The 27878-nt window shown below is 40.2% G+C and overlaps 2 protein-coding genes across 3 annotated transcripts; one reads left to right on the top strand and one right to left on the bottom strand.

Annotated features, from left to right (window-relative positions):
- The first annotated feature begins 20 nt into the window (after positions 1–20).
- chga (chromogranin A) lies at positions 21–8662 on the top strand. 2 transcript variants are annotated; one of them, XM_037685369.1, is made up of 8 exons: positions 21–66; positions 190–239; positions 755–848; positions 5108–5176; positions 5317–5400; positions 5872–6108; positions 6722–7137; positions 8123–8662. In XM_037685369.1, exons 1-8 carry the CDS (start codon positions 21–23, stop codon positions 8204–8206), a joined length of 1080 nt encoding a protein of 359 aa, XP_037541297.1. In that variant the 3' UTR covers positions 8207–8662. The 2 variants fall into 2 exon arrangements, with proteins under 2 accessions (XP_037541297.1, XP_037541296.1); XM_037685368.1 differs by having other exon boundaries at positions 5314–5400.
- A 4971-nt stretch (positions 8663–13633) lies between these two features.
- LOC119418114 (CCN family member 2) lies at positions 13634–16398 on the bottom strand. Its single transcript, XM_037685367.1, has 5 exons — positions 16150–16398; positions 15786–16002; positions 15450–15701; positions 15153–15364; positions 13634–15052 (listed from the first exon to the last, which is right to left on the bottom strand). The coding sequence occupies exons 1-5, from the start codon at positions 16210–16212 to the stop codon at positions 14756–14758; spliced, it is 1041 nt and encodes a 346-aa protein (XP_037541295.1). The 5' UTR covers positions 16213–16398; the 3' UTR covers positions 13634–14755.
- Between the last annotated feature and the right edge of the window lie 11480 nt (positions 16399–27878).

Below are 27878 nucleotides of genomic sequence, written 5' to 3'. Positions count from 1 at the left end.
TTCACCTCGTTTCCAACAAGATGATCTGGAGAGGAGTCTTCCTTCTGGCTGTTTTATCCACCAGCGGTGAGACAAATAATGATATTAATTGTGATTGTGTTGAAGTCGTGTGGCGTGCATGTGGAGATGTGGCTGCGCAGTTCAGCACCAAGGACAGCATCTAAAGAGCGCTTCTTGTTTCTCCTGCAGTCCCGTCATTGCCAGTGACTTCAAGTCAGCTGGAGAATGAGGACGTGGAGGTAAGAGTTTATCATCTCTAAAGGTTGCTGTTAGAAATATCTAATCCTTGCATTTGAACTCTGAGCTCCTTCACTGGGGGGCTGCAGCTCGATGAAAATTAATACTTAATCATTAGAGAGCAATGGAGAACCTTGACCTCCTGGATGTAGGAGAAGCAGGCTCTGAGAGAGTTTTCTAGAACAGGGAAGCAATTATAGAAAGAGGAGGCGCGTGAAAGACAAATAAAAAAAAAGTGTTTGTATAGGTAAAGCACACAAAATGCTGCGCTGATTTCTCATTAGGAGAGTTGTAAATAATTAAATCTGTGAGGAAATTCAATGAGCTGCAAGCAAAGACTATCAGAAGAATTAGAGTGTATGAATATTTATTGCACATTCATAAATAATGGGGACCATAGCAGCATCATAGTTTAACCACAAACATCACAACCACTTAATGTATCTAATTTTATAGCTAGGTGTCTACTTTGACCATTTCTGTGACATTAAAGTAAAGGGCACTGGTTTGTCCGCAGGTGATGAAATGCGTCGTGGAGGCGCTGGCCGACGTGCTGTCGAGGCCACACCTCATGCCCATCAGTCAGCAGTGTTTGGTCACACTGAAAACAGGTGAACACAAAAAACACTTGCACGGTTCAGAAAACGAGACGACGTGACACATGCATGCTGCGTGGTGCAACAACATGACGTAACGGCCACTTTCAAACAGGTTTCCACGACTTTATAAAGATTTCTAACACGTTTCAAATACGGATGCAACATGTGGTCTTCTGAATGTGTTTAAAGTGCAACATGGACATAATTTGCCTTATTCAATTTCCTCAGAAACACAATTCAATATTTGCATTTATTAAAGTGCATAATTGTAGCCACATAACAGCTCATATAAAATATCAACTGCAGAATTTAAATACTCTTCAGTCAATATTTAAAATGCAGAATAAAGTACACAAAGCCACAACATAATGTAAAATTGGGCTGGCCTTGATGAGTAACACAGGGAAATTTTATTATAACCAGGGGTGACACTGGGGGGGAGAAGGCAACACCCACCTTTATGGTGGCACCCCCCACTGCCTGCCTTGGCCAGACAGTCCTCAACATTAGGATGCAGGGTCTCAGGAGATAATTTGAATATTTTTATACTTGTACATTTAGGAGAGGATGAGCTTCAATAAGTTGAGTAGTGACTGTGCTTTTCTCAATATAACTGTAAATAAAAACATCTATATATATTAGAAGGTGGTTCCTTAACTCCCATGTTGCTGTATTTTTCTAAATAAATAATAATAATAATTAATATCTGTCAAATTCAGAATATAATTTAAACTCTTACTTCTAACCTACAAAGCCCTCAACAACCTAGCTCCATCTTATATCATAGATCTTATTGTTCCATATTTTCCTAACAAAGCACTTCGCTCTCAGACTGCAGGTTTACTTGTGGTTCCTAGAGTTTCCAAAGGCAGAGTAGGAGGAAGATCTTTCAGTTCTCAGGCTCCTCTCTTGTGGAACCAACTTCCAGTTTCTGTCCATGAGGCTGATACGTTGTCCAGTTTTAAGACTGGACTTAAGACTTTCCTTTTTGATAAATCTTATAGTTAGGGTCGGCTTGTTCAAGGATTCAAGGTTTTTTATTGCCATTCACATCATATGTGGTACATGAGGTGGAACAAACTATGGACACAGGGTCCCAGTTACGTCCAACAAAAACACAAATTGTAAAGAAAAACAGTAATAAAATCCAAGACATGAATTAAGAAATAGGCTAAACTACTAATACACTAAGCACTAATTACAGTCATGCTGCTATAAGCTTAGATTACTGGAGGACAAATTGTCCTCAGTTCCTTAAATTAATTCTTAAAATTAAATAGTTTTCATTTGATATTATTTCTATCTTAACATGTGATTCTTGATCTGCCATTGTGTATCTGTTCCTCCTTCCTGTTCCTCTCAAACCCAGCCGGTCGATGCAGATGACCGCTTGTCCTGAACCTGGTTCTGCTAAAGGTTTCTTCCTCATGAGGGTTTTTTCCTGCCCACTGTCGCCTTCATGCTTGCTCAAGATGAGAGTTCTGCATTAGAGTTCAATTCAAAGCAGTCTGCTCCTCCGATAAATAATGTTAAATTATTATTTTTATATATGAATGTTTCTGTTCCGTGCCCTGAGATGAATTCTGTTGTGACTCGGTGCTATATAAATAAACTGAATTGAATTAACAACTGGTATATGACAACAACACAACACATATCTTGAGACGCTGTAGTATCTCTTGGTTTTGTTTACTTTACTATCTTCAGCTACAGCTTGATTGGGAACAGTGTGCTGTGATTTTTAGTTAACACTGCGACAAATGTCTCCACAAACAGCAGCAGGGTTTTAGTGAAACGTGGGAAATCCCAGCCCTCTGGAGCTGACCCGACTGTTGAGGCGTCATTCAAAGTCCCAACAGGTCTCAGAACCTTGGATTCTACACGTCTGAGCAGACTCTTTGGTATCTTTAACGATTTTTACTCACAGCTTTAGATTTATAGATTTTTGCACATTTTTTCACAGATTCTTTAATTGACTGATGAAGTTGTGACTAATTTTTTTCAAGTTGTCTAGTCTTTACAAACTTTTGCAAACAAACTATTCTTACATTCACAACTTTTTTTCGGAACAAGTGCAATTTATACAACAAAACGTAGGCAAGTTCCTTCTTTCGCCCCACGTGTCGCTCACTGCTTCAGCACTTATTTCATCAAATCTCCTCAGGGTGCAGCGAGTGCACAGCCAAGCTTTCATAGATTTCACACATATTTCAACACACGAGTTTCTCTTCAGCGTTGGAACTTGAACTTCAACAGAAATGGGCACATGTGGCCTTCACCTTCTGATGCTCCTGGCTCATTTTAAGAATGATTTATAGATGTGGACCAGCGGCTGTTTATTTTTCAGTTTGTTTCTGTCTTTATTTAAAGTGCTTCAAGTGAGTGAGAGACACAAGTTTGTGGTTACCATGGTGATCCTAAGGTGCAACTGACAGTTTATTACATATTTGATACAGTTCACATCAAAATGTGGGTCTTTCTCTTAGCTTAAATTATTATAAACTTGATGTTGGAGTGTTTGTCAATAGCTGTTATGATCATTCAAGATTTCTTCAAAACAGATTTTGGTTTTTGATATTTTCCAGATCTGTGGGATTCAGAATAATGTGCTATGTTGCCATGAAGACGTTCTTTCTTCAGTTTGTGTGGGCCTTTATTTGCACCACATTCATCATTATTAAGTTTCATCGCCTGCATCACTGCCGAGCTCCGGTAGAGATTAGAAGTAGCACTTCTAACTCTGCTGTTACATCATCAGAGCACAATGCCCTCATCGCAGGTTTAATGGATTGGTGCCGTCACGGACGGATAAAAACCTGCCACAAAGCACTTTCTGCATCAGGGTCGCCAGCGCTCTGCGAAGGCGATTCAGTTACACGGCCATTGTTTTACCTTCACGCCGTCCTTGCCGTTAAAAACAAAACAAAATCAATCCGAGCTGTACTCTTTGAGAGGTTGGAGCAGGCGCTGTGAGAGCAGGAAACAGTACACCACCAGATGGATGGAAAAACAAGAGGGGGAGTAAAGAGGAAGAGACAAATCTCAGTCCTACCAGAGCACGGTACCGTCTCTGCCCACTGCTGCTTCCAGCAGTCTGCAGTGCTGTTTGTGGGTCAGCAGAACTGCTGCTGTAATTCACTGGGGGGGCCTCTATGAGCCAAATGATTAATTGTCTTCTTGCTTTGAAAGCAGTACGTTCACAGGCAATTAACTCCGATGAGATGTGAACTGCTGAGTCCTTAATAGAAAATAAAGAAGAAAGGTGTTCGCTTGTGTTTTATCCCCTGAAGAACTGCCTTCGTTGCCTTTAGTTTGGTTTGTCAAAAAGGTAAAAGGTGACTTTTAGAGTCAAGATGGCTGCTAAAGATAATCAGCCTTGGCAAACTGGAAAAATGGTTATAAATTGTTCAATATTACAGATATTGAGACAAAACAAATGCACTTTGCAACTAAGATAGTTCCAAACAATTTGCATGTCTTCAAGTAATTCTATGGCTGTTGTTGGATAATTTAATTATCCTATCTTTAACTCTTTAATCAAATAAGCCACACAAGAAGGATCCAAGAAAATGTTTCAACCCAGGTTTAATGCTTGCATTGGGTGCAGCATTGCAAACATGCATACAATATGGTAATGTACATGTGGCTCCGTTCCAAGGTCTGCCCGCGGACAGCGAGTTTAGGAAAAGCTTAAATACTCGTTATTAGACAGAGACGAGGTCAACGACCTCTTTCACAGCTCACAGTTGTTGAAGGCGTCAGTTTATCATTTATCAGACTCCTCTCTGAGGAGACAGAAAGGCTCTCTTGACTTCACACACATGGTTCTGTATTAATTTAACATTAGCAAGTGAGAACATCATGACCTTCACTTAACTTCCCCATCCCTGCATAATGTTAAAATATATGTGATGTGTGATAAAATAGCTTGATGTTACAAAAAATATATATATAATTTGTGATAAACCTACATTTTCCTCACTTTCTCTTCTGTCATCACCTAAACCAGGTGTTGGCTTCAAGTCCAGCGAGTCTGTTGGACTGACCATTTATGTTTAGCAGCAGAACATGAACGCATGGAAGCTGAAACTTTATGGTTGATTATTTATTAAGTCTTTTTCCATGTTGATGTTGCATTCATTCATCATGAGGTGATAAATTTGCTATATATTATGCAGCTCACATTCTAGGCTTTTAATTGTTTTCATTTGCTTGTTTTTGTGTGAATTACTACGAGACGCATCATAACTCGTGTCTTTCTGTCGGTGCAGACGACAGGCTCCTGACTATCCTTCGTCATCACAACTTTTTGAAGGAGCTGCAGGAGATCACTGTTCAAGGTGAGTCACTGATTACTCAGAGCAAATGTTTGTTTGTGTGCTGACTGTGCATGCTCATGCATGCAAATTAACAATGACGGATAATACAGAAAGCTTATGATTTTTATATATTTTTTAAATTTATATAATATTTTAAGGAGGTCACAGGAGGGCTGCGCTGCAGAGATCCGCTGATTCACCCACCCCCACGACAAAAACTCTTCACACACAGGATCGCGTCGCTGGTGAGTCTTTATTTCCGTACTTTGGAGTCATGATCTTTTGCAAACAGGAAACATTTGTTAAATATTTTTGAATTGTAAAAAGGTGCATTACTTAAATTTTTCCAAGGTGACATTTTCATCAAGGTAGTGCTTTTAGGAAAGAACGTGCTTAAGGGAGTTTAAAGTCTGCTCATGTGTTTTATGGACAGAATGAGGTCATGCATGAGGTCCTCCCACACCTAGCTTTGTTAGTCACTGCAAGACTTCCTGTAAATCACAAAACAGGAATCAGGCAACGCACCGGTTTTTAAGAAACACTCCAAAAAATAATGGATTACATCATTAATAAGCTGAATCACTCCAACAATCAAAAACAAGCTCAATTCTACAAAGTACATCAAACCTTACGCTCTTTGTAGAAGAAATGTCTCTACACGACAGGAAAATCTATTTCCTGAAGGGAATTCAATTCCAGCCTTTCTCTGTTTTCAGATCGATCCATGTTGGATGCTTTGGGGGGCCCCGGCGAAAGATCCATCCTATCCCAGAGGAAGAGAGAAGAGGAGGATGAGAGCAGCGAAGACAGAGAGTCACATGAGGACAGTGGAGCTGAAGAGGTGGAAGTGAAGAGGAGAAAAGAGGACGCTAACAACCATGGAGGACATAAGAAGACGAGAACAAACTCTGAGGAGAATTCAAAAGAGGAAAGCGAAGTGAAGGAAACCAGAGGCGAGCTAATTATTCTATCTTTGGCTTCTATCTGTTCGATGTTCAAGCTGCAGAAAGGGAGGATGACAGGAGACATGCATCCTCAGTTTCAGGCTTGACATTTTAAGCATCCACTCGAGTCAGATTTATATTTACTCCAGAAATAAAGGGCACGTTATAAAACTTCAAACAACACCGACTGAGGGTGGATAGCTAAATCTCGGACAAATAAAGTGCATGATAAACTGCTCCAGCCGTGACACATGATGGATGGAAGTACTTCCATATACATGATGAATTTTATTCCTTCCACAGGAAGGAGCCAGGAGGAATGGCATACTGACAGAGCACCAACAGAGTTGATTAAATACCTTCATATCCTAAGATTCAAATGAGCTGTGGCACACGGTTAAATCATTTATATGTTGAGACTCTTGGTTATGTCTGCAGAGGTTTCCCAGCAAAATGAAATGAGCTTTATGTTATAAAAGCAGCCAAGTCATCTGATTATTTCACTTATGCTGATAATCCACATAAACTGTCGACAGCCCTGCCAGCTGGCGTTAAATACTTCATTACAGGAAGTGGAGTCTTGCTCATGTTTGATTTTTTATTCATTTATTTATATGTCCAGGTGATGGGTCTGATGAAACGAGCGCCACTTCCAGAAACGAATCAACAAAAGGCAGCCTAGAGGTGCAAGATAAAGAGGAAAGTGGCAAAAGGTCTGCGCTGCTGCCACATAAACCTGACAGCAAAGAGGAGGAGGAGGAAGATAAAAAGAAAAGAGACGGCAAGGAGAACATCAAGCACTGGACCAAGAGGACCAGGTCCTCACATGTGAAGAAGAAAACAGTCCAAAAAGAGGAGCAGCAGTTCAGCAGCCAGCAGGAGGTGCCTCATCATTCGAAAGAGGTCACAGACGAAGAGGAGGAGGAGAAACGAGGTGCTCAGAGGAGTCCAGAGGAGAAGGAGCTGCAGCTGATTGCTCATGGGGCACAAGAAGAGAAGAAGGGGATGGAGGATGAAGGAAGCGGGATTAGAAAAGAGGTGCTCCTTTAAATCTGGACCATCGGTGCATGTTTTTTTTTGTTGTTGTTGTTTTGCACGCAGCAGGTTTTTATATTCCTGGTGTCCAACGTGTTTGTAAGCTCCTTCATGAAGCACGTTAAGACCAGTCAAGCAGTAGTGGGATGTTCCCTAACCTTTTCAAGATAGATGTTTGATGAAGGGCTTACACCAAATCAGTGCATTGAAAGTAAAAGGACAAAAGGATACTGACAGATTTAAATACTTGGGAATTAAAATGGAAATATAAATTCACCATTTACTGGAGAGCACCCACTTCAAATTAACTGGACAGAAACTAGCTCAGGGCGCTAGTGACAGATAACATGAGTCATACGACCCATATCTAAAACTGCTACTGCATACAGCATAATAGGAAACACTAACAGATGTTGTGCAACATCTGTGTGACTGATGTAAGAAGAGGCAAACCATTAAAATATAAAATAAATAGTTAATTACTGCAGTTTTTATGCGCTAAGCAGCCATATTGAATTGGGCAAAAATCTCTGACTTTCCAAGTCATTAATGATAGATCTGACTTTAAGGGTTATTTCAAATGATTTTTCTGACTTGAAAAAATATTCTCACTTTGAAGAACTGATGGATTACATCATATATTCCTGTAAGAGACAGAAAAACTGTTTTTGACATCCCAAGTAAGAATGGCTGTCAACTCCTACAGAACAAGGCTGACTTGTTTTTTCTTCCTCGTGACCTCAAGGTCAAACAATGTACAGGTACAATGCAGAAAGAGGAAAGCTTTTTATTCTGTAGAAGTTAAGAGAATAGAGTCTGCACTGAAATACCCTCCGTGACTGCAAAACGTTGCACAGCCTTCACGTTGTTAAATAGTTGATATGAGAAGAAACTTCATGAACTGGTTTCTCGCACGAAACAGAGCAGGTGCAGAACGTGAAGCTGCTGGTTTCTTCTGTCCTCACATCCTGTCTTCTCACGCCTGCAGGAGCCGGAGATTGAAAGTCTGGCAGCCATCGAGTCGGAGCTCGAAAGCGTTGCCCAGAAACTCCACGATCTGCGTCGAGGCTGAAAGAAGGACCGGCACCAGTTTGACTCCTTGTTCTTCTCCGCTTCACCAGACGCCTGGTTTCCACAGATAGATAGTGTGGATGTGTGATAAGGTTTTATCTTTTGTTATTTTTATTCTAGGAAGCCACACTGCTGCAGCTTTATTTATTTATTATTCATTACTTTTCCCACATTAAAGTAGCATCCTGTAGGTTGAAGCTAGAAGACTAGCACCGTACAAATGCACAAGTTCTGTGCAGAGTTTTAGGGATAAATCCATGTTCTCTGACAGTCGTACAATCGTTTCTTCTTTATCTTGATTATTTAAAACTGAGCATTGATTTATATGAGGAGCTGAGGCTAATTCAAGTAGACATACACACCCTCAGGGTGGAGTTGTACAGTAACAGCTTGTAAAACCTTTATTTAATAAGTTAAAGAGAACAAGAAGAAAACAGATGCTGACCTATTGCAGTGGACACAGGGGACTCTAATCAAGCCCAGGCAATAAGTTAGTTTTTTAGCAGGCAAATGACTGCGTTTTAATCTAACATTGTCATGAATTTATGTAAGAAAATAAACAAACTGATTCTGGATGTGTCTGTTTTGAAAAATTCATTCCACATCTCAAATTTTGACTGATCTTTTTAGCATACTGTGCATGCTCACGTGCAGAATTGGAAAACGCATTAGCGTTAGTTCCTTACATTTTCACAATTTACTCTCACAATCCAGCATGAAACCAGGGTCTTGACTGAAAAGTCCTGTGTGTGAATGTGGATGAAGTTTGCACTTGTTTGCTTGTGGGCGAGGAAGCTGACAGGATGAATCATTAGGATGACACATTGGCTGTTGACGCCATCTATTCAGCTCCTGCACAAATTTCAACCCTTAGTTTAGACATCACAATTCTCTGGTCGTTATTTTAAATAAATAAATAAATAAAAAGGGTCTGTGTTGGTCGGGGCAGTTTTCTCTTCTTGCATAATGTGGATAGAAGCTGAGCTTCATTGGGCAGCTGTGAATGTGTCTGTAAACTGGTTAAAGATTTAAACCTGCATCTCTGCATCGACATTTGCTGGCAGGCAGCACCAAATACAAATGTGGTGAGTTTTAAAAAGCCTGGCAGGCAAAACATAATATTAATAATAATAAACTGAGCGCAAACTGTTTTAAACGTAGCAGGAAGGTGATTTTGTGTTGCCTATTATTTCCATCCATCAACTTTCTTCCACTTTTTCTCCCCCGCCACGGTGCGAAGAGGGGGAAATGGAAACGCTCCCCTGTCCGTTCATGCATATTGTGAGCATAACTTGAAAAATAAGTGAGGGACCAGCTTATATTTTAGTGTGTGGCCGCATCAAAATCCAAGATTGATATATCTCATTCTGATTTATGATCCACATGTCATGAGTGTCGCAACAAAGGACCATCAAGTCAAAAGCGTTGCCTTTTGGCTCAGCTCCTTCACAACAGACTGGAGCAACTGCCTCATTACTGCGAACAAACCTTCAGTTGATTCGTCTTCTGCTCAACAACAGTCTGAGATACTGCACCTTTAATTTAAACCCCAAACTTTACACAGCATTACATTATAATTAAACTGGGTTAATGGCTGAAAAAAGTGATGCACCCATTGAATCGTTTTAAGAATGTTGAAGACGTGAAGAAATGAACGTTTTTTTCAGCTTCGATGCCAAGCACACCTTTTTAACCTCGTCCAGCTTCTGCGAAGTGCTTCACAATGTGTTTATCACGTACTCCTTCACACACCCTCCTCCCACGTATCGTTTTTTATTTTATTTTATATGTACACTCTGTCCACATACACCACTTTTGTATTTTTCACTCATACGCTGAAAAGCATGTGGGAGGTAATGAGGAGAATGCAGTGTTTGGCCCAAGGATACTCCAGCGTTTTAGACAAATTCCATAACGCTTGGCAAAAGCTGTTTTACATAACCAAATTGAAGAATCATTCATTTTACAATAAACAATAACAACACAATAATTGGATGGAAGCCAAAGCTTATTTACTTCACACTAATTTAAAAAGTCACACTGAAAAGCCACAAGACAGAAAAGACCTAAATTAATCCATTAAAATGGAACCAAGTATTGAATCATGAGGCAGCATGGTGGATTAGTGGTTAGCACTGCTGCTTCACAGTAAGAAGTTTGTGAGCTCAATCCCCGGGTTAGTCCTGGGGTCTTTCTGTGTGGATTTTGCATGTTCTCCTCGTGTATGCGTGTGTTTTCTCTGGGTACTCTGGTTTCTTCCCACAGACCAAAACATGCGTGCTGGGCTGCCTTCAGGCTCAGGCCTCTCTAGAAAAAGAGATTTGTGATTTCAGTGGGATTTGTCTGCTTACACGAAGAATAAATAGATAAATAAAAATGAACATTTAACTCATTTCATAAATCGTTCATTAAATAAACTAAAACACATCTATATTTTTCACCGGTGGACGTCCACAAAATTCAAATAACCTTCAACAATCTTATGGATCTCCTCTTCATTTTAAGTTTTTGGTTTTTTTTTTTTTGGGTGTAGATGAAAAACAGTCAAGTGTAGAGTTGAACATTTTGTGCTGATGAATTAGAAAGGGCACAAGAGGGCGACATTTGAACATTTCAGTCCACCTGTAGGAGCTGTCAGTGAATGAGGCGTTCAGGGACACCGTCCTGATGGAACTTGCTCTTGTTTTTCTACCAAAGTCCAGCTCTTCCTTTGGGAGTTGTTCTTGAAGACGTCATTTGAGAATATCATCCTGTCAGAACTTTCATTGCATGCAGCCAAGCCTCAATCCTTCCACTGAAGTATTTTCATACTTTTATGAAACAAAATGCACACGCCACACCTCCTTTAACAGCGTCGCTGCAGAACGTTGTGGTAAAAAGACAGGACTTTTCCACTTGTTTTTCTCTAAAATCTCATGATGTTTCTCCATCACAGAAGATTAGCCAGTGTGAGTGTTACGCATAGACCAGGTGTGTCAATCTCACTTACAAAAGGGGCCTAAATTAAAACTTTATTCAAACTAAGGGCCAATTTCAAAAGCCACACTAACTCAAATAGATACCCAACATCTTTTCTTGGTTACACTTTTCTCAACAAGAGTTTGGTTGGTGTCAGTTTATGTTAACTGTTGTGCTTTCAGCATTATAATCTAAGATTACTGAAAAAACAAAGAGATAGAAGCATTTAACGTTTCACATATCAGCTTGGGGGCCAGATAAGATGTCAACGAGGGCCACATTTGGCCCCCGGGTCTTGAGTTTGACACATATGGCATGGACCATCTAGTTAAAAACCAGCAACTTAAGCAAAACTTACATCCTCTACATTACTCCTGTTTTAGTCATGAAACAGTTGCTCATAATCACTTAAAAAAGACGATTGAAGCAGGTTTATAAGAAGATAATACATAAGAGGATAAAACATAAGAGGATCTGTGGTGGAAGTGGTCTCCAGCTACAAGTACTTGGGTGTACACATGAATGACAACCTCAGCTGGAGCAACAACACCACCAGCCTGATGAAGAAAGCTCATCAGAGACTCTACTTCCTCAGACGGCTGAGGCGAGCTGGTCTGGGAAGCTCAGTCCTCACCTCCTTCTACAGGTGTGCAGTGGAGAGCATCCTGTGCTCCAGCATCAACGTGTGGCATGGAGGCCGCACAGCTGCAGAAAGAAAAGCTTTGCAGAGAGTGGTGAAGGCTGCACAGAAATCTGTCGGAATCAGCCTCCCCACCATCACAGACATCTACACCTCCAGATGTAAGAAGAGGGCCACCTGCATCATGAAGGACCCCACTCACCCAGCACACACACTTTTTGCCCCATTCTCCTCAGGAAGGAGGTTGAGGAGCATTAAGTGTAGAACCACTAGACTGAGGAACAGCTTCTACCCTGAGGCTGTTAGACTCATGCATCTCTAACCAGAATAATCACTGTGAAAAACCATATCATGTTGCTGCTGATCTGTTTCATGTTGCTGCTGATCTGTTTCATGTTGCTGCTGATCTGTTTTAATGTTGATGTGTTCATGCGTGCACATCTGCTCACAGACTCATGTTCATGTTTGTGTTGATGTTCAATGTTTTATGTTATGAGTCCTTAGTGTATATTTAGTTGATGTTTTTCTTAGTTCATATCTTAGATGTCATTACTGTTTTTCTTATACATTTTATTGTTGGATGTAACTGGGACCGCGTGTACATAATTTCGCTCCACCACATGTACCACATGAGGTGCGAATGACAATAAAGAAACTCTGACTCTGACTTTATTCTCATTACTTTTATTATCTAACGGTGAAGGGGTGATATGTTGCTGCCTGTGTCTGTATGTTTCTCGCTGTTCTTAAAATATCTCATAAATCAAAAAATAATAAAAAAGGGTTAAAATTCAGCCAATTTTACAGATATTAAGCTAAAATTTGGTTTGATAATAGCTGAGCATGATCCCAAACACATACTCAAAGCTCGACACATTGTGTAATGTGCTGGCATCAACCCTTTAAGTCTGTCAGCAAAATATTTCATGAACTACTGGATGGCTTTTAATAGGCTCTCATAATGCACGTCTACAACTGTTTACATTTTGAAATGGATCCAGTTCAAGGGCAGCACGGTGGCGCAGTAGGTAGAGCTGCTGCCTCTCAGTGACCAGGTTGCCCGGTTCAAATCCCAGCTGAGGGGGGGGGGCTTTCTGGGTGGAGTTTGCATGTTCTCTCCGTGCATGTGTGGGTTTTCTCCGGGTACTCCATTTTCCTCCCACAGACCAAAAACATGCATGTTAGACTGATTGGTAACTCTAAATTGTCTCTAGGTGAGAGTGAGAGAGTGAATGGTTGTTTTTCTCGTTTGTCTCTATGTGTCCCTGTGATGAAGAGGAGACCTGTCCACGGTGTCCCCCGAGTCTCGCACAATGATTGCTGGATATGGGCACCAGTGACCCCTGCAACCCAGAAAGGAAGAAGTGGGTAAAGATAATGGATGGATGGATGGATCCAATTCAAGATGGCTGCTGCAGTTAATCAATATAGATATGACAAAAATGCCTATAAGTTTTTCAGATCTACAGATTTTGAGCTAAAATTAGACGTGGTAGTAGCTGAGAGTCATCCCCAAAACCCAAAGTAAGAAGGTTGCCACAGCTAATTATCTTAAGCCAACAACAAAACGGCTGGACCTCAGTCAGTTTGACAGATACTGATTTAAAACCTGGTGTGGTAGTAGCTGAGAGTCATCAGCGGAAAAGCAGTTAAAAAAATTGAAGATTTTTGATTTAAACTCTGACTGAAAGGCAACTATGGGACATTTGACGTAAAGTGTTTTGTTCTTAAGATAAAAAAGTAAAATAAAAAACTAAAGAGTGGTTCTTATTCTGAGTCTGCAACAAGTTTTAGTCAGAATGAAGACAAAACAACCAGAGAACTCATTTGTACAAAAATATAAAACAATTTATTCCCAGCTACACAGTGAAACATGTAACATTTTTCGTCACGCTTCTCAACAAAACAGTAAAAATTTATGTTGGGAAAAAAAAATATTACATTTTAAAGCACAGAACAAAATGGACTTTTTAAATTAACTTAAACTGTACAAATATATACACGATTTACATATTAACAAATAATAAAAAAGGAATGAAATTACAATTCTTCCAGTCTGTAAGGTTTTTTTTTTTTTTTTTTGTATGCTCGTGTGGATTCTCAGTCATGGCAAACTAAAAACAAACAATTAGACATAATGTGAAGTTGAAGTTATTTCACTTTCCATAATTTAAAGAAGGAGTGAGTGGGATGTGAAACATTTCAACTTCAAAATAAAAGTCTACTTGTTCTGATTTTGGATTGATATAAATCTTGTTTTTAAAAGATGTCACCATATTTGTATCTTTTCTTAGTGCCATTGCAACTCCTAAACTCAGCACGCTGCTTGGTTCTTCATCCACATGTTGGGCCAAAGCTTTGACCTTTCCTCCACTCTTGCACACACTTGCAAGCGCACACACACACGCACACACACACACACATAGACCACACTAACATTAAGGCTTCAACTCACACACAAAGACACATTCAGACCTGTTTGGACTGTGAAACACTGGCTTGCTGTGGTGTGTTTGCTCCCAGCACAGCTGCTCAGAGTTTACAGGTCTGGTCTTGGACTAATCAAACATCTCGTTTAGAGAGGAGGTCAGCATTTAGATATAAATATGCATAAAGTAAAATGGTCGGATTTAAAAAAATAAAATAATAAAATTCAAGAGATTTGGGCGGAAACCAAACAGTAGGTTTGTCATGTCATAACAATAAAATAAAACACATATAGTTATAGTGCAGAAACATTTGGAGCTGCAGGGCAACCCTCTGTCTGAGTCTAAGCGGCTGCCATGCACCAGCCGTACAACACTCCCAGACACGAAGACGAGTGTCTGAGCTACTTTAACACATGAGAAAATGGCAAAATTCAAAATTAAAAAACACATATACTGAGCTGCGAACTGAAATGAAGTTCTGTTTGTGTTTTCAAGTCATACGCTCGGATCGTCTCTCTGTGGCTCACGCCATGTCGCCATACATCTTCTTGTAATACATCGACTCGAAGATGTCGTTCTCCCCGGGGCAGTTATAGTGGCAGGCGCAGGACTTGATGAACATCATGCGCTTCTTCATGACTTGCCCGTCGGGGCATTTGAACTCCATGGGCAGGGTGGTGGTCCTGTGGGGGGTGCAGCAGCGGCCGTCCAGGCAGACTCCGCAGAACTTTGGCCTGTAGGACTTGGTAGTGGTGCAGCCAGAGATCTCAAACTTCATGGGCTTGGAGACTCTGGGTGTGCGGATGCACTTTTTCCCTTTCTGCATAAAAAGAAAAATCCCAGAACGGACAAATTCAGAGGGCGTTCTTGGGTAGTAGCAAGCGGTCATTCACGAGCGACGTGTTTTAACGAGAACTCACCCTGATGCTTTGCTCCAGCTGCGACTCACACGGTCGCACCATACACAGACGGGTTTGTTTCTCCAGGCGGCAGTCGCGATTGTCATTGGTCACCCTGGTGGAGATTCCAAGGCCACAGGTTTTGGAGCAGGCACTCCATTCAGTAGTTTGAACCAGACAGTTCTCTCTCATCATATTGGGATCTGGGCCGTACGTCTCCTCCTCTCTGTATGCTACAAACACATGAGGTAACACTGGATTAGAATAACGCGACTAAATATATCTTGTTGCTTGCAGAGCAAACGAGAAGACACTTACCAGCCAGAGCAGTGCCCACAAAGGTGTTTGTAGTGGGAGAATCACACACCCATTCCTCGCAGCACTTCCCGGGCACTTTGACTCGTCTTGGCATGGGGCAGTCCGGACTGGGCAGTCGGATGTTCATGGAGCAGAGCGGGACACATCCCACAGCTCCATCCAGACAGGTGCACTGGTACTTGCAGCTGCTCTGGAACATCTCCCCGCTTTTGTATACCATGCCACCGATCACACAGGTGGCTCCTTCTTGGGCTGTGGACATACAAGGTGGAGGTCATGGTTTGGCTCGTACACTGTGGACGATGATGTGCAGTGAGAAACTTGGCAGTGGCTCACCTGTGCAGACGCCGATGCGTCTATTGGTGGGAGCACCAAAGTCACAGGAAAGGCCTTTGTGTGGATCACAGACGTCTCTCTCGGTGCAGAGCTCTCCCATTTGTTTGGCACACACCCTGCAGCAGCCGCAGCCGTCAAGCACCAGGCTCACTCCTGGGGGGCACTGAGGTGGGGTGGAGGGGCACGAACACTGGCCGGTGCACTCCTGACCCACAGCCTGAGCACAGAGAAACAAGCGGCGGTAAATATCGTGCACACACTTTGCTCTGCAGACAGAATTATGCATCTATATACACACTTAAAACGTGTCATTGTAGACTGAAGGTAAAAAGTCATAATAACTAAATTCTTTGGTTGAGCTTACCATGTATGAGAACATGATGCACAGCACAGGCAGCAAGATGATTTTCTTCATTCCAGCAGACATCTTCTCAGGTTTTCGGTAATAAATTCTTCCAAAGTCTTCGTGGAGAAAGTCTTCCTTTCGTCTCAGAGTTGGAGCTTGTGAAAGTCTTCTGATCAAGTTGATCTCTTGTCAATCCGCAGCTCCGCTCGCCGTCTTTCAGTTCTTTCTTAGTGAAAGCTAGAGTTTAGCTTCAGTAGAGGAGTTGATCTGAGTTCTGACTGCACACTCGGGCTCCCTTTATACTCCCAGGCCCTCGCAGCACGTCACTGGGGGTTGAATGGAGAGCCAGCCCTGGATAAACATGGACATGCTTGGCATTCTTTCCTCGCTTCCTGACCCCCACTCCAGACATCCCACATTCCTGCCGTCTGAAGGCAAGGTACTTCTGCTCAGCCAAACAACACGGTTTCCCTCTCTCTCTTTTTTTCGCAAACCTGCTTTCATCTGTAACGGGAGGACAAGTCTGGTTTGGAAGCCTGGGACCCCACACTGGGAATTCCTGAAGACTGACTTCATAAACAGACAGCCACTACCTATAAATATTTAATTTTATTTTTTAAAAAAGGAAGGAAAGAGAAAAAGGACACACAGTTCAAAAGTGAAGCCACTTATAGTTGACCATGAAAGAGGAGCGGTTTACAAAACAACAGGTAGAAGCTCATTAAAATGCAAAAACCATAAAAACAAATGGATTGATGAGTAGCAGGTGGTTAAGACTTTAAGCCCACAACAACATTCCTCAACCTTGGCTTCAAAGACGCACAAACATTATGTACTTTGGTAAATTAAGCGGTCAGGAAAAGGAAATTATTGGAGTCATTATCTTGAGCTGGTTATCTGTCAAGGTACTCATTTCAGTGCAGAGAGCTGCCAGCCGCTGGCTCGTAACTTTTGCCTTTTGTTCTCATGTGATCACGTCTGGGAATCTGCAGCTGGATTTTTCTGTGCTGAGGTTTCTATATTTAAGTTTATTATGTGTGCGCTGTTTTCTTCTGCATCTATTTACAGAATTGCAAAATGATACTTAAAACTATGCTTTTGTTAACGGTCGTCAACAACAACAACAACAACAAACGTAACTACATTTGTGTCTTCAAAACAAGTTAGTTATATCTACAAGTACAAGGCCCATTCTTTATGAGTTTGCTAAATTTCTACAGTCTGGGATAAACAAATCAAATTTCTGAATAGTTTCAGCCACTATAGTTTCTTTAAAACACAGAAAAATCATAAAAGGCAATATTTAGATTGATGCAATCTGCAACATTACCACTAGATGGCACTAATTCCCATATGCTGCCCCTTTAAGAGATCAAATGTTTTTAAATGAAATTTGTGAATTACAAGTGGATGGCATGAATTCAAAATCTTGAAACACAAGCATGACAAGCTACGCAAAGACATGTTTGAGTAAACTAAAGTTAAACTGTTTAATTTGATGCTTTATGGTTGAGTTTTTTATGTTTTGTCCAGTCTGTGTTTATTCAGCAGCTGCTGGTGGTGTTGTTATTCTAACTAGTACAATAATTACTGCTGCAAGCATGAAAGGCAAGTGATCATAACTGTGTCTGTTTTTGTCTGTCTGTTGGCAACATTACTCACAAACCACTGCACATATTTTAATGAAACTCTCAGAAAATATTCAATGGATGTGCATCGATAACTGATTACCGTATTTTTCGGACTATAAGGCGCACCAGATTATAAGATGCATTAAGCGAAACAAAAACATTTTTGACAGATTTTTGAGCGCCGTGTACCACATGAAATCAGTTCGAGGTCAGTAAGCACAACCAGAATTACTACATAAGGTGCACCGGATTATAAGGCTCACTGTTGATTTTTGAGAAAATTAAAGGATTTTAAGTGCGCCTTATAGTCCGAAAAATACGGTATGTTTTAGAGTCAACTTAACTCAAGATGGTCGGTACAGGTAATTGCTTTAGGCAAACAAAAATGGCTACAACTCAGCCAATCCAACATATACTGATCTAAAACTTGGTGTTGTGGAAGCCGAAAGCCATTTTCAACACGTTCTTTGAGTGCTAGCAGAATACACAAGATCTTTGCTTAAACTTTAGCGTATGAGATAGGTAATAGCCATTTCTTCAAGAAATTATAATATCATTCTAACTTATTTTAAGGAAAATACAATGTTGTTGTTTTGGGATCGCCACAGCAAACAGACTTGCACGAAACATTAAAAAATTGTTTTACGCCGTATACCCTTTCTGATGTAACCTCATCTCGAACCTGCAATCTCAGGATTACATGACCACAGCACTGACCACAGAGCTACCACAGCCCACAGGAAAATACGATGCACCGTAAAGAACTTAACACGTACTTCAGCACTGGTGTTTTGTTGTGCATAATTTCTTTCCACAGCTTTTAACTGTAGCTTAATTAACTTTAATTAAGTTTTAAATGTAAAACACAAAGTTTACTGCAACAATTTTAGCATTGTACAACATCAGCTTTACTGGTATTGGAGTGAATCATCTGCATACAATTGTACTTGAAGATAATTGGTGAAAATGGGTATTTTCTCTGCATACAAACTTAGTACTACACTGAAAGTATTGTCATTTCTGTAAATAATACAGGGTACTGTTCAACAGACAGTTAAGATAAAGTGTAGTGTATTGTTTTGTGTCATTAATGTGTGATGTTGAATAAAAATCAGAATACTGATGACTTCTTTTCTGAGTTACAGCACCTCGAATTGCTAAAGAAACCCAAACAAGGTAAGCTGAACAGGACATTATATTTTTCCTTTAAAAATACTGATATAATGAAGTAAAAACTGACCAGAATTTTGTAAAATAAATGCTAATTGATTTAAACATTAAGTTGCTTTGTTTCCTTGCTGAACAGGGAACATTTAAACCGGGGGCTGGAGATTTGATCTCACATTGAACAGTACATCTTGAGTCCACTGAGTCCTATTCAGCATAAATGATTGAAAACACTGAGCTGACTTCAGTGAAAGTACAGCCCTGTCCATGAAGGTAATACAGGGCTGACGCGACAAGAACAAAGTCTACGTGCTCTTGGACTTCTCACCTGCCTAATGAGGTTTAGTCTGTGATGGACTTGAAAGGCCAGGTGTGCCCTGTTCCCGGCCAGGCTTATTTTACTACATCAAGCCCAAAGTAAAGGCTTGCAGGAAAGAGGCTAGACGGAGGTTTGTGTATTTTTCTTTTCTTCTTTTTTCCCTTTTGGAAAAGGGGATCTCACACCAGGCTAGACTCGCATGAAAAGCTGCCATGCTCCTCTAGCCAGCAAATCGGAAATGAAAAGCTCCCGGAGAAACTTGGAGATGAAGGAAAGGAATGTGAGCGAAAAGCCAGCAGACTGAGCTGTTACTAGAGAGGAAGTGTCTCCTTATAAGGGCGTCAGCACTTTCCCTAATAAGGTTATGTTCTCTTTGCTGGCTCAGTACAGCAGGGACTCCTGCTTGACCATTTGACCACAACTGTTGAAAGTGTGAAAGCTTGGTGTTTCTGTGGATTCCCGTATCTCTGAAAAAAAAAAACTAACAAGAGAAAATGTGTGTGTTGCACGTCATCACAGCCTCAGGACCCAGACTTAAATTGTAGGCTATCTAACGGAAGCAGCTTGATGAAGGAGCGAGCTCCTGCCTCTCTGCAAAACAACACTCAGACATAGCTGACATTGTTATCTTACATGTGCAGTAATCTGGCTTAGTTTTTGTCAAGTTGTTGTTTAAGTCCATTTATCTTTCATCCCATGACATTTTCAGGAGATTTTGAAATGAAAGTCATCAGATGATAAAGAGAAACACCATTGTTTCGTTCTTCGAGTGATTTAACATATTATTTCTGGCAGCCCCGATGTGCACACAGCTACACATCTTTTTTTTGTTCTTGTTTCCTTTAGCTGTGGATGTTTTGAAAATTGCATTTTGGCTTTCTCAGGAATGTGCTTTTGATTTTGTTGCCGTGGTGTCATAATGGAAAACTGTACACTTTGATGCCTTTCCAGAACGCAATAAATTAAAATGATATCTTTATCTGTCTTTTTAAAAGAATGTGAGCACAAGACAAGAAGAAACAAAATGAAACGAACTGTAAATTATTTTTAGTCACATTTGTAACCAAAAGTTGCCTCATGAGGTCATTTTTCAAAGTGATGTTGTGTCAAATAATCCTCTGTAGTTAGTGTCTAAATCGGGGCTATTCAACTGGCGGCCCACGAGCCATTTCCGGCCTGCAGGTGACTTCCATTTGGCACACTTCATAAAAAAAATTATAAAAATTAAAAATAATTGGGGGGTTCTGTTTATTGCATTTATGATTCAGTGTAATAACATAAACACATTTAAAAGGTAACAGATCATTGTAAGCTTTGGTTTATGTATATAATTATTTTAATCGGTGGATGTCCGGCACCCGAGCTTTCAGAAACTGTGGCTCCCTGAGCAGTTTTCTTGAATAGCCCTGGTCTAAATCAAACATAGAGCATGAAGTGTGAAGAAACGTGGGGGGAACAATTAATTAGCTGCACCAGAAGTTGAACTAGCAAATGCAGCCACTATTAGCGCTTGAAAATAACCATAAAATTGTATATAAACAATTAAGTATTGAAAAATTGAAACTGATGTGTAGGTTTTTAAAGGAGTGTTCACATGAACCACCATCATGTTTTAAGACGGTTGCTCTTGGATGGCAGCAAGCAACTTTAGTTTCGGCTCCACTCAGACTAGCCTTTAGCTCATCGGTCAGCCCAGAGGTAAACAATTGCTCCAACTTTAGGTCGTTCAAATATCTATCCACAACGGGTAAGGCAATCATTGTTCATAATCTTTCCACTCCAAGAGATTTGACTTATCGTTTTAACAATAAAATGTTAAGTTGACTTCAAAGCTCCAGTTGTTATTGGCTGTTTTGTCAGACTGAACAGTCCGAAGCTTGCGAGAGGCCGTTTCCTGTTCTGAATATCAGCAGGCTAACTGGCTGCATGTCTGTATGTGTGGATGGGATGGCCGTGGTGGCCAAAGGAAACATGTGTCTCTGTGTGAGGTAGGCTCGAATATATCAAGCTAAGTATAGACAGACATATTTGTCTTAGAGAGTTGCCGCAGGTTAAAATCAGTACTGGAGCTGTGGCAATGTTTCGTTGTCGGGGGAGTCTGCTCAGCTTGTATTTGTTGGCACCAGTGTTATTAAACACATGTGAGCTAAGTGTCTGACCTTTATCATGGACTACAATAGAAACTGTATTGATGTTCCCAATGCAGTTTAAAATGTGTGCCTCCTTGTTAGGTAACCACACCTATTATAATGGAATGGTCTTCATTGAGGTTTATTTCATTAGAACATGATGGATCTTGAGTTTTAATGTCTTTGTAGAGCAGAACACCATTCCAAGATCAATGTAAAACCAAATAACCAAGTGCAAACTAAGCTACTAGTTGCTAAAGGCATTGCCTCAGTTTTACCAACTACATATAGGGAGAAAAAAAATAGATGTATTAATAACATACTTGATTCTGTTACAGAACAAGTAGAACATTGTTTAAGTTTAGTGATGCTAAAAAGTTGATCAAATTCTCACTTTTAGAATGAAACTCTTTTAAACAGTTTTGTTAAACCTGTAGCTTCTTCTCCTTTCGATTGCAAAATAATGATTAAAAAAAAACATGAACTTTATTTTTTCAATCAAAGCACTTTATACTTTGGATGAGTAACATTAGTGGGGTGTGAGACGAGCACTTAGGAACCATCAAAATGCAAACACTTAAGGAAATAGAAATGTTTCTAATTTAGTTGTTTAACATTGTAGTGAACTAAGCCTCAGATCAAGTCCTGGCCTTGAGGGGCCTTCCTGTGACAAGAACTGTATTTCATTGATTTGAGTCCAGAAACACAAGATTAAGTTCATCCAGAGACTTTCTAAAGTGTCCTGCACTGATCAATTGAAAGAACACTCTCTTTTTTATTATCATTACTATTTTACAAATGTCTTGATAATCAAAAGTGTGTTTAGTTCAAACCATTTTTAATGTTGAAGTGAACTACTCATTTTAAATCAACTGTGAAACAGTATTAGTGATTTTTAATCCTCATTCAAAGTAGAAATCAAGTTAGAATGTGTTACGGAGTAATTCATGCATTTTCTGATTTTCTGTCTGAAATGAGCAAGTTGTGATGTCGGTCAAAGGTCGAAGACAAGTTGTTGGAACGAACTGTCATGTTTTTATATCCTCTCAGACGTAAATAGAGAAGCTGGCATCTGTTTTTCCCCAACTCGCCTAAACATTTCTCTCGTCTGTCTCAAAACATCTTCTGTCCGTTCCAAAACAATTTTTCTGTTTTTCTGACTTTTAATAACCTCTTACATCACTAAAACACACCCCTGTCTGGTCGATCGACCAATCAGGAACTTCCCAAATGAACCGGAAATAGAACTCTTTAAATGTCGGCACTTCCTAGTTCAAACCAGTCGAGTTGCGGTCGAGTGCAGTCGAGTTCAGTTCGGAGAGCAAACCGAACACAAGAAGTGCTGGGGAGAACAGGAGTTCCAGACATGATCCGGAGTTCTTCCGAGTCTCGTGGGAATTATGCAATCTTCCACATCTGAGTGGAACTCTGACGGACTTACAACTCATGTGAGTCCAACCGGGAGGTGAACCTGTGTCGGATGGAATACCGTCGCTACTTCGGACGATTCACAGCTGTTCCTACGGAGACGCTGAAAGGGTGCGTTAAATGGAACTCCGTACCAGTGGAGACACCTGCTACAGGTAAAGAGTCGATTTATACCACCTAAGTGTACCGAGGAGGAAGCTGGGATCTTAACGGAGAGTGCCGTTCTGATACCGACACATTTCCCTCATCCATTCTTTCTCTCCATTTAAACTTCATTTCCATCTTTAAACTCATATTTTGCCAGTGAACATCCAGATATTTTCAGAAATGTCTGTTGTAATGCTTGAAATGGGGAAATCATGGCCGTATGGTTTCCTCCTTGTAAAACTTGCTAATTAATTATGTGTTAATGAAATCAATTTGCCAAATTAATGTAAATGTTTGATGTTAAACTTTGATTCTGTTAATAAATGACCGCATTCATTTGATGGGTCAAAGAAAATTAACGCCTCACGTTACATTTAATTAATTTCAACGCACGATATTATTCAGTCCAGAAAAATGAATGAATCCGTTTAATTTATGAATATATCACAGATATATGTTCATCTACAACATTATTGGAACAAGATTTTTGTAACACAATGGTTTACACTAGTAATGAAATACAGTCAGTTTGTGATTTATAGATGGTGCCTAAACTCTTGTTTTACCTGATTTATGTTGAGTCTTTTTCCCCCTTGCATCTGGCAGCTCCACTGACAGCTCTTGTCAAAACGGGTCTCTCTGACCAACATTTATCAGGTTTGAAAAATGGTTTGATGAATGATTGGATTAATATGATCAAAATATGTGATGCTGGCAATGGCATCACATATTTTGATTTCATATCTTTCAGATCAGAGGCAATGTGTTCAACATAATGGTACTTCTTCCAGCAATCTAACTGTTAACAATGGTGTACCACAAGGTTCAGTCTTAGGACCCTCCCTCTTCACAATCTACATAAGTAATGTAGGTCAGATCATCCCTGATGCATCCTTACATGTCTATGCCGATGACACAGTAGTGTATTGTTGAGCTAAAATGTTTGCTAAGGTTTTCCTGCTCTTGCAGTCTTCATTTGACACCATCCAGTCAGATTTGATCCATCTCAAACTGTTGCTAAATGCTGATAAAACCAAAGGGATGTTGTTTTCAAACAGGAAGTCGGTACCAGCAGTCCTTCCTTCTATTTTATTTTCGAATGGTGTTCCTATTGAGTTTGTCGAATCCTTTAAATACTTGGGTATTTTGGTTGATTCGCTTCTCTCGTTTAAGCCTCATTTCGAAAACTTGATAAAGAAATTGAAAGTAAAACTGGGTTTCTTTTTTTAGAAATAGATCCTGTCTAACTCTGAATGCTAGGAAACGCCTTGTAACTGCTACTTTCCATCCCTCCATTGACTATGGTGATATTATTTACATGAACGGACGGCTGTGGCTGAGTGGTTAGAGCAGTCGTCCTCCACTGCAAAAGTTGGGTGTTCGAATCCACCAGCAGTCACATACCGAAGTGTCCCTGGACTAGACACTGAACCCCTCATTGCCTCCGATGTGTGGCCCATCGGTGTATGAATGTCATAAAGCACTGATTAGTCTCTTTAGAATGATTTGTTCAGTTAGCTTTCTCTATGATTGGGTAAATGAGGGCACAGATTGCAGTGTAAAGAGCTTTGAGTGTCTTGATAAGATAGAAAGGCGCTATATCAGTATAGTCCATTTACCATTTACCATGAACGCTCCTGCAAGCACTTTGCAGATATTGGACGCTGTCTATAACTGTGCACTAAGATTCATAACTGGCTGTAACTACTGTACCCATCACTGCACCCTGTCCCTGTATTCATTGGTCAGTTAGTCATTAATTTCATGCAGCCTCTCACACTGGCACATTTTCATCTTTAAATCACTTCTTTGCCTTCATATATCTCCTCCTACATGTCACTTCGTTAGTGCGCTCTCAGGACATAATTACTTGCAGTGCACCCTCAGTGCGGACCGAACTTGGCAAAAGGGCCTGCTCCTACTCCACTCCTGTTTCCTGGAACACCTTGCAAAAACATCAGAAATTGATGACTTTGACCTCTCTAAGGGATTTTAAACAACTGTTAAGCTCATTGCAAAAACCAATGCAGACATGTTCCTGTTTTTATTATTTTACATTGTTTTATAATGAAGCTTGTTTTTGTTTCATTTTTATATAACTGATTTTATTTACTTTTCATTTTTTATGCTTTTATATGATTGTCTGTTTTTTGTCTGTACCTCATCTGTGTTATTTGTTTAAATCAGGTCTGTCTTGTAAATGGGTCCTCGTGACTCAATGACCTGAAGAATGAATGAATTAATGAATCAATATGGTCAAAATGTGTGATGCTGGCATCTGTCTCAGCAGCTGAACCATTATCAGGAAAAATATGTATTTTTTTCTCCCTCATACATCAGTGATCCTCAGCTTTTCCAGTTTTCCCCGGGTCACTGAGACATCTGATGTCATAAGACCTGTAAAGTACTTGCAGGTCAAAGCCTGCCTTGTCTCCCGGTCCAGATTTACACTTGTTCCAGCCTGACAGTTTTAGCCTCATCACATCAGTGCCCCTTTCATAGTTCCTGTGTGACATTGCAGCTGAGAGTCAGCTGAGAGTTTCCAACTCTGCGATCAGTGGAGAAGACAGACTGTGAGTCTGAGTGGGCTACGTTTTTGCATATCCACGTCATGTTCTGCTAGCAACACTTCCTCCATTTAGTCTCTGCTCTAGTCAGAGAGGGGAATCTACTCCTGGTTTTCTCCAACATCTCGTGTGTGTGTGTGTGCGCTCCATCATACCACTGCTAATGATGTCATACTTAATGCTGATGTTACAGAGCAGGACTGTGTGTCTTGTGCCGCATCTTGTCACTGTTTCCACGATGCCCACACACTGCTGAGATTCAGGAAAGCCTCTGTCATACCTTCCCAGCACTTTCGAAGCTAAACAGGAAAAAAATAGTTAAAAGTGGCACCAAACTTTCTGTGAGGATGTTCCAAATGCCATGGGTTGGAGACAATTTCTTAATTTTATTCTGTTTCAATGTGTCAGTAAAAAGAACCCACTTGAAAACAACTGTCTGCAGTTTGTGTTTTGTAATATATTGTTTGTAAAATTTAACATTTGTTTAGTTCAATGAATTTTTGTGCTCTCAGTTGCTGTTTTGTTGTGTAGATCTGTTATTGTTCTGATTTTGGCAATAGTGCACCATACATACAGTTAACAAAAAACTGCAACCAAAAAAAAGGTAATTCCACATACTGTAAACAGCAAAAACATTTTTGGTGAAACTTGTGAGAAACCTCAGCCCTCTTTAGGCAAACTTTACAGTAAAAACATAAGCCAGATTTTACGCATTGGACTTTACACTTCACTTTAACTGAACTGACATTTTAATATTCTTTATTAAAAAAAAAAAAGTTAAATTGTGTCATCTGGACCAGCTTCTTTAAGTGAGAACCGTTTCGTCCCCCATCCAGAGGACTTCGTCAGTGCCTGCCAACCAGATCTGTCCCATAGGTAGTAGCCTTCACTGCTGTGTTTCAAGCCAACCTCCTGTTGGAATCTCAGAAGTAGACTTTTAACATGAGCAGACAGAGCACCCATCCTAAACAATCAATCATCATGTACTTTGTACAACAATCAAACGTTTTAGGCAAGATAGCCAACTTGCTACTCACAGAAACAGCCTGTTGTTAAAAGAGACACGGCAATGAAGGCTACCTATGGGACAGATCTGGTTGGCAGGCTGTAGACTGAGGAAGCCCTCTGGATGGGGAATGAAACTTTTCTCACTTAAAGAAACTGATCCAGATGACATGATTTAACCTTTTTTGTTGTTATATACCTGGATGATTGAGCTTACAACCTTTCTTTTAATATTCTTTATAGTTTATTGCAATTTGTGGCATTTAGAGAATTTATAACAAAAGTGTCATCTAAAAGTTGATTGTCACATATTCTAGCGTTTGACCTGTGCAAACTGTCAAAATTTTGCCAATACTTCTTATTTTCACAATTATTACAATTCTTGCACACTATCTATTCATCATCTTCACCCTCTTCTTCCTTTTCGGGTCGCCGGGGTCACTGGTGCCCATTTCCAATAGTCACAGTGTTAGATGCGGACTCATTTACAGACACTTCTGCATTCACAGTTTAGGATTATTTTCTATACAACCTACAGTTTTTGCACAGTGGCTTTTTATGTGTGGCTTACTTTCTGCCTCTATGAACAGTGTTGTCAGGGAGTGACAGACACAGGTGTGCAGTTACCATAGAAACCCCAATGAACCACTGACAGCAGCTTTAGCATTTCATTTGCACTTGGTTCTCTTTACTGTTCTTACAGCTAAAACATCAAAACCCTTGAATTTTGTTGGTTTAGATCATGATAAATGATAATTTGCTTTGGAGCTTTAGAAAAGAATGTTGATGCATGTTGCAGCAGCTGCAACGACAACCTTAAAAATGTCTTTAAACAAGTTTGTGTCTGATACGGCTTCTTACTTTTATAAAAGTTGAACTCTATCATTGCTGACTCAGTTGTGGTACCTTTGAAAAAGTCACAGTACATCTATATGTTCCCGTATTTATATAGAAGTGAGACATTCAAACCTGGTGTGTTTTTCCCAAACTGGTTCCACATTTGAAGCTTTGGTTGTGTTACCTACTTTCAGCCCAATTAAACTGAATTCCATTAGCGGTAGCTGGCAGGCTATAGGAAGAATGTTCCATGGCTTCAACTTCAAACAAACCGTCCATACACCACTGTGCAAACTGAACACGAAACCAGGCTCTCAAAATGACTTTCCTGCCTGCATATTTTTTGCCCCTTTGAACTCTTTTTTTAAATTTCCACTCTTCAGAGTGGAAAAGCTGAAAACAACATGACTGCAAACAGCAGAGAATTGTTGTTTTGTTGGAGTTGTCATATTCTACATATTAATAAAAAATAAAAAAAGGCCAAGCAATCCTTTTATTTATTTACTTTTTTTTTTGG

The sequence above is a fragment of the Nematolebias whitei genome, chromosome 12 (genome assembly GCF_014905685.2).
Source record: "Nematolebias whitei isolate Nwh7 chromosome 12, NemWhi1, whole genome shotgun sequence".
NCBI classification, from domain to species: domain Eukaryota; kingdom Metazoa; phylum Chordata; class Actinopteri; order Cyprinodontiformes; family Rivulidae; genus Nematolebias; species Nematolebias whitei.
This window is presented reverse-complemented; position numbering and strand designations above follow the sequence as displayed.

Excerpts from the sequence above, each read along its gene's own strand:
- chga (XM_037685368.1), top strand. The coding sequence starts at position 21 with ATGATCTGGAGAGGAGTCTTCCTTCTGGCTGTTTTATCCACCAGCG. Across the intron at positions 240-754 it reads TGGAGAATGAGGACGTGGAG|GTGATGAAATGCGTCGTGGA; the intron begins GTAAGAGTTTAT and ends GTTTGTCCGCAG. Across the intron at positions 7,138-8,122 it reads GAAGCGGGATTAGAAAAGAG|GAGCCGGAGATTGAAAGTCT; the intron begins GTGCTCCTTTAA and ends TCACGCCTGCAG.
- LOC119418114 (XM_037685367.1), bottom strand. The coding sequence starts at position 16,212 with ATGTCTGCTGGAATGAAGAAAATCATCTTGCTGCCTGTGCTGTGCATC. Across the intron at positions 16,003-16,149 it reads GCATCATGTTCTCATACATG|GCTGTGGGTCAGGAGTGCAC; the intron begins GTAAGCTCAACC and ends CTCTGTGCTCAG. Across the intron at positions 15,365-15,449 it reads TGTGGGCACTGCTCTGGCTG|CATACAGAGAGGAGGAGACG; the intron begins GTAAGTGTCTTC and ends ATGTGTTTGTAG.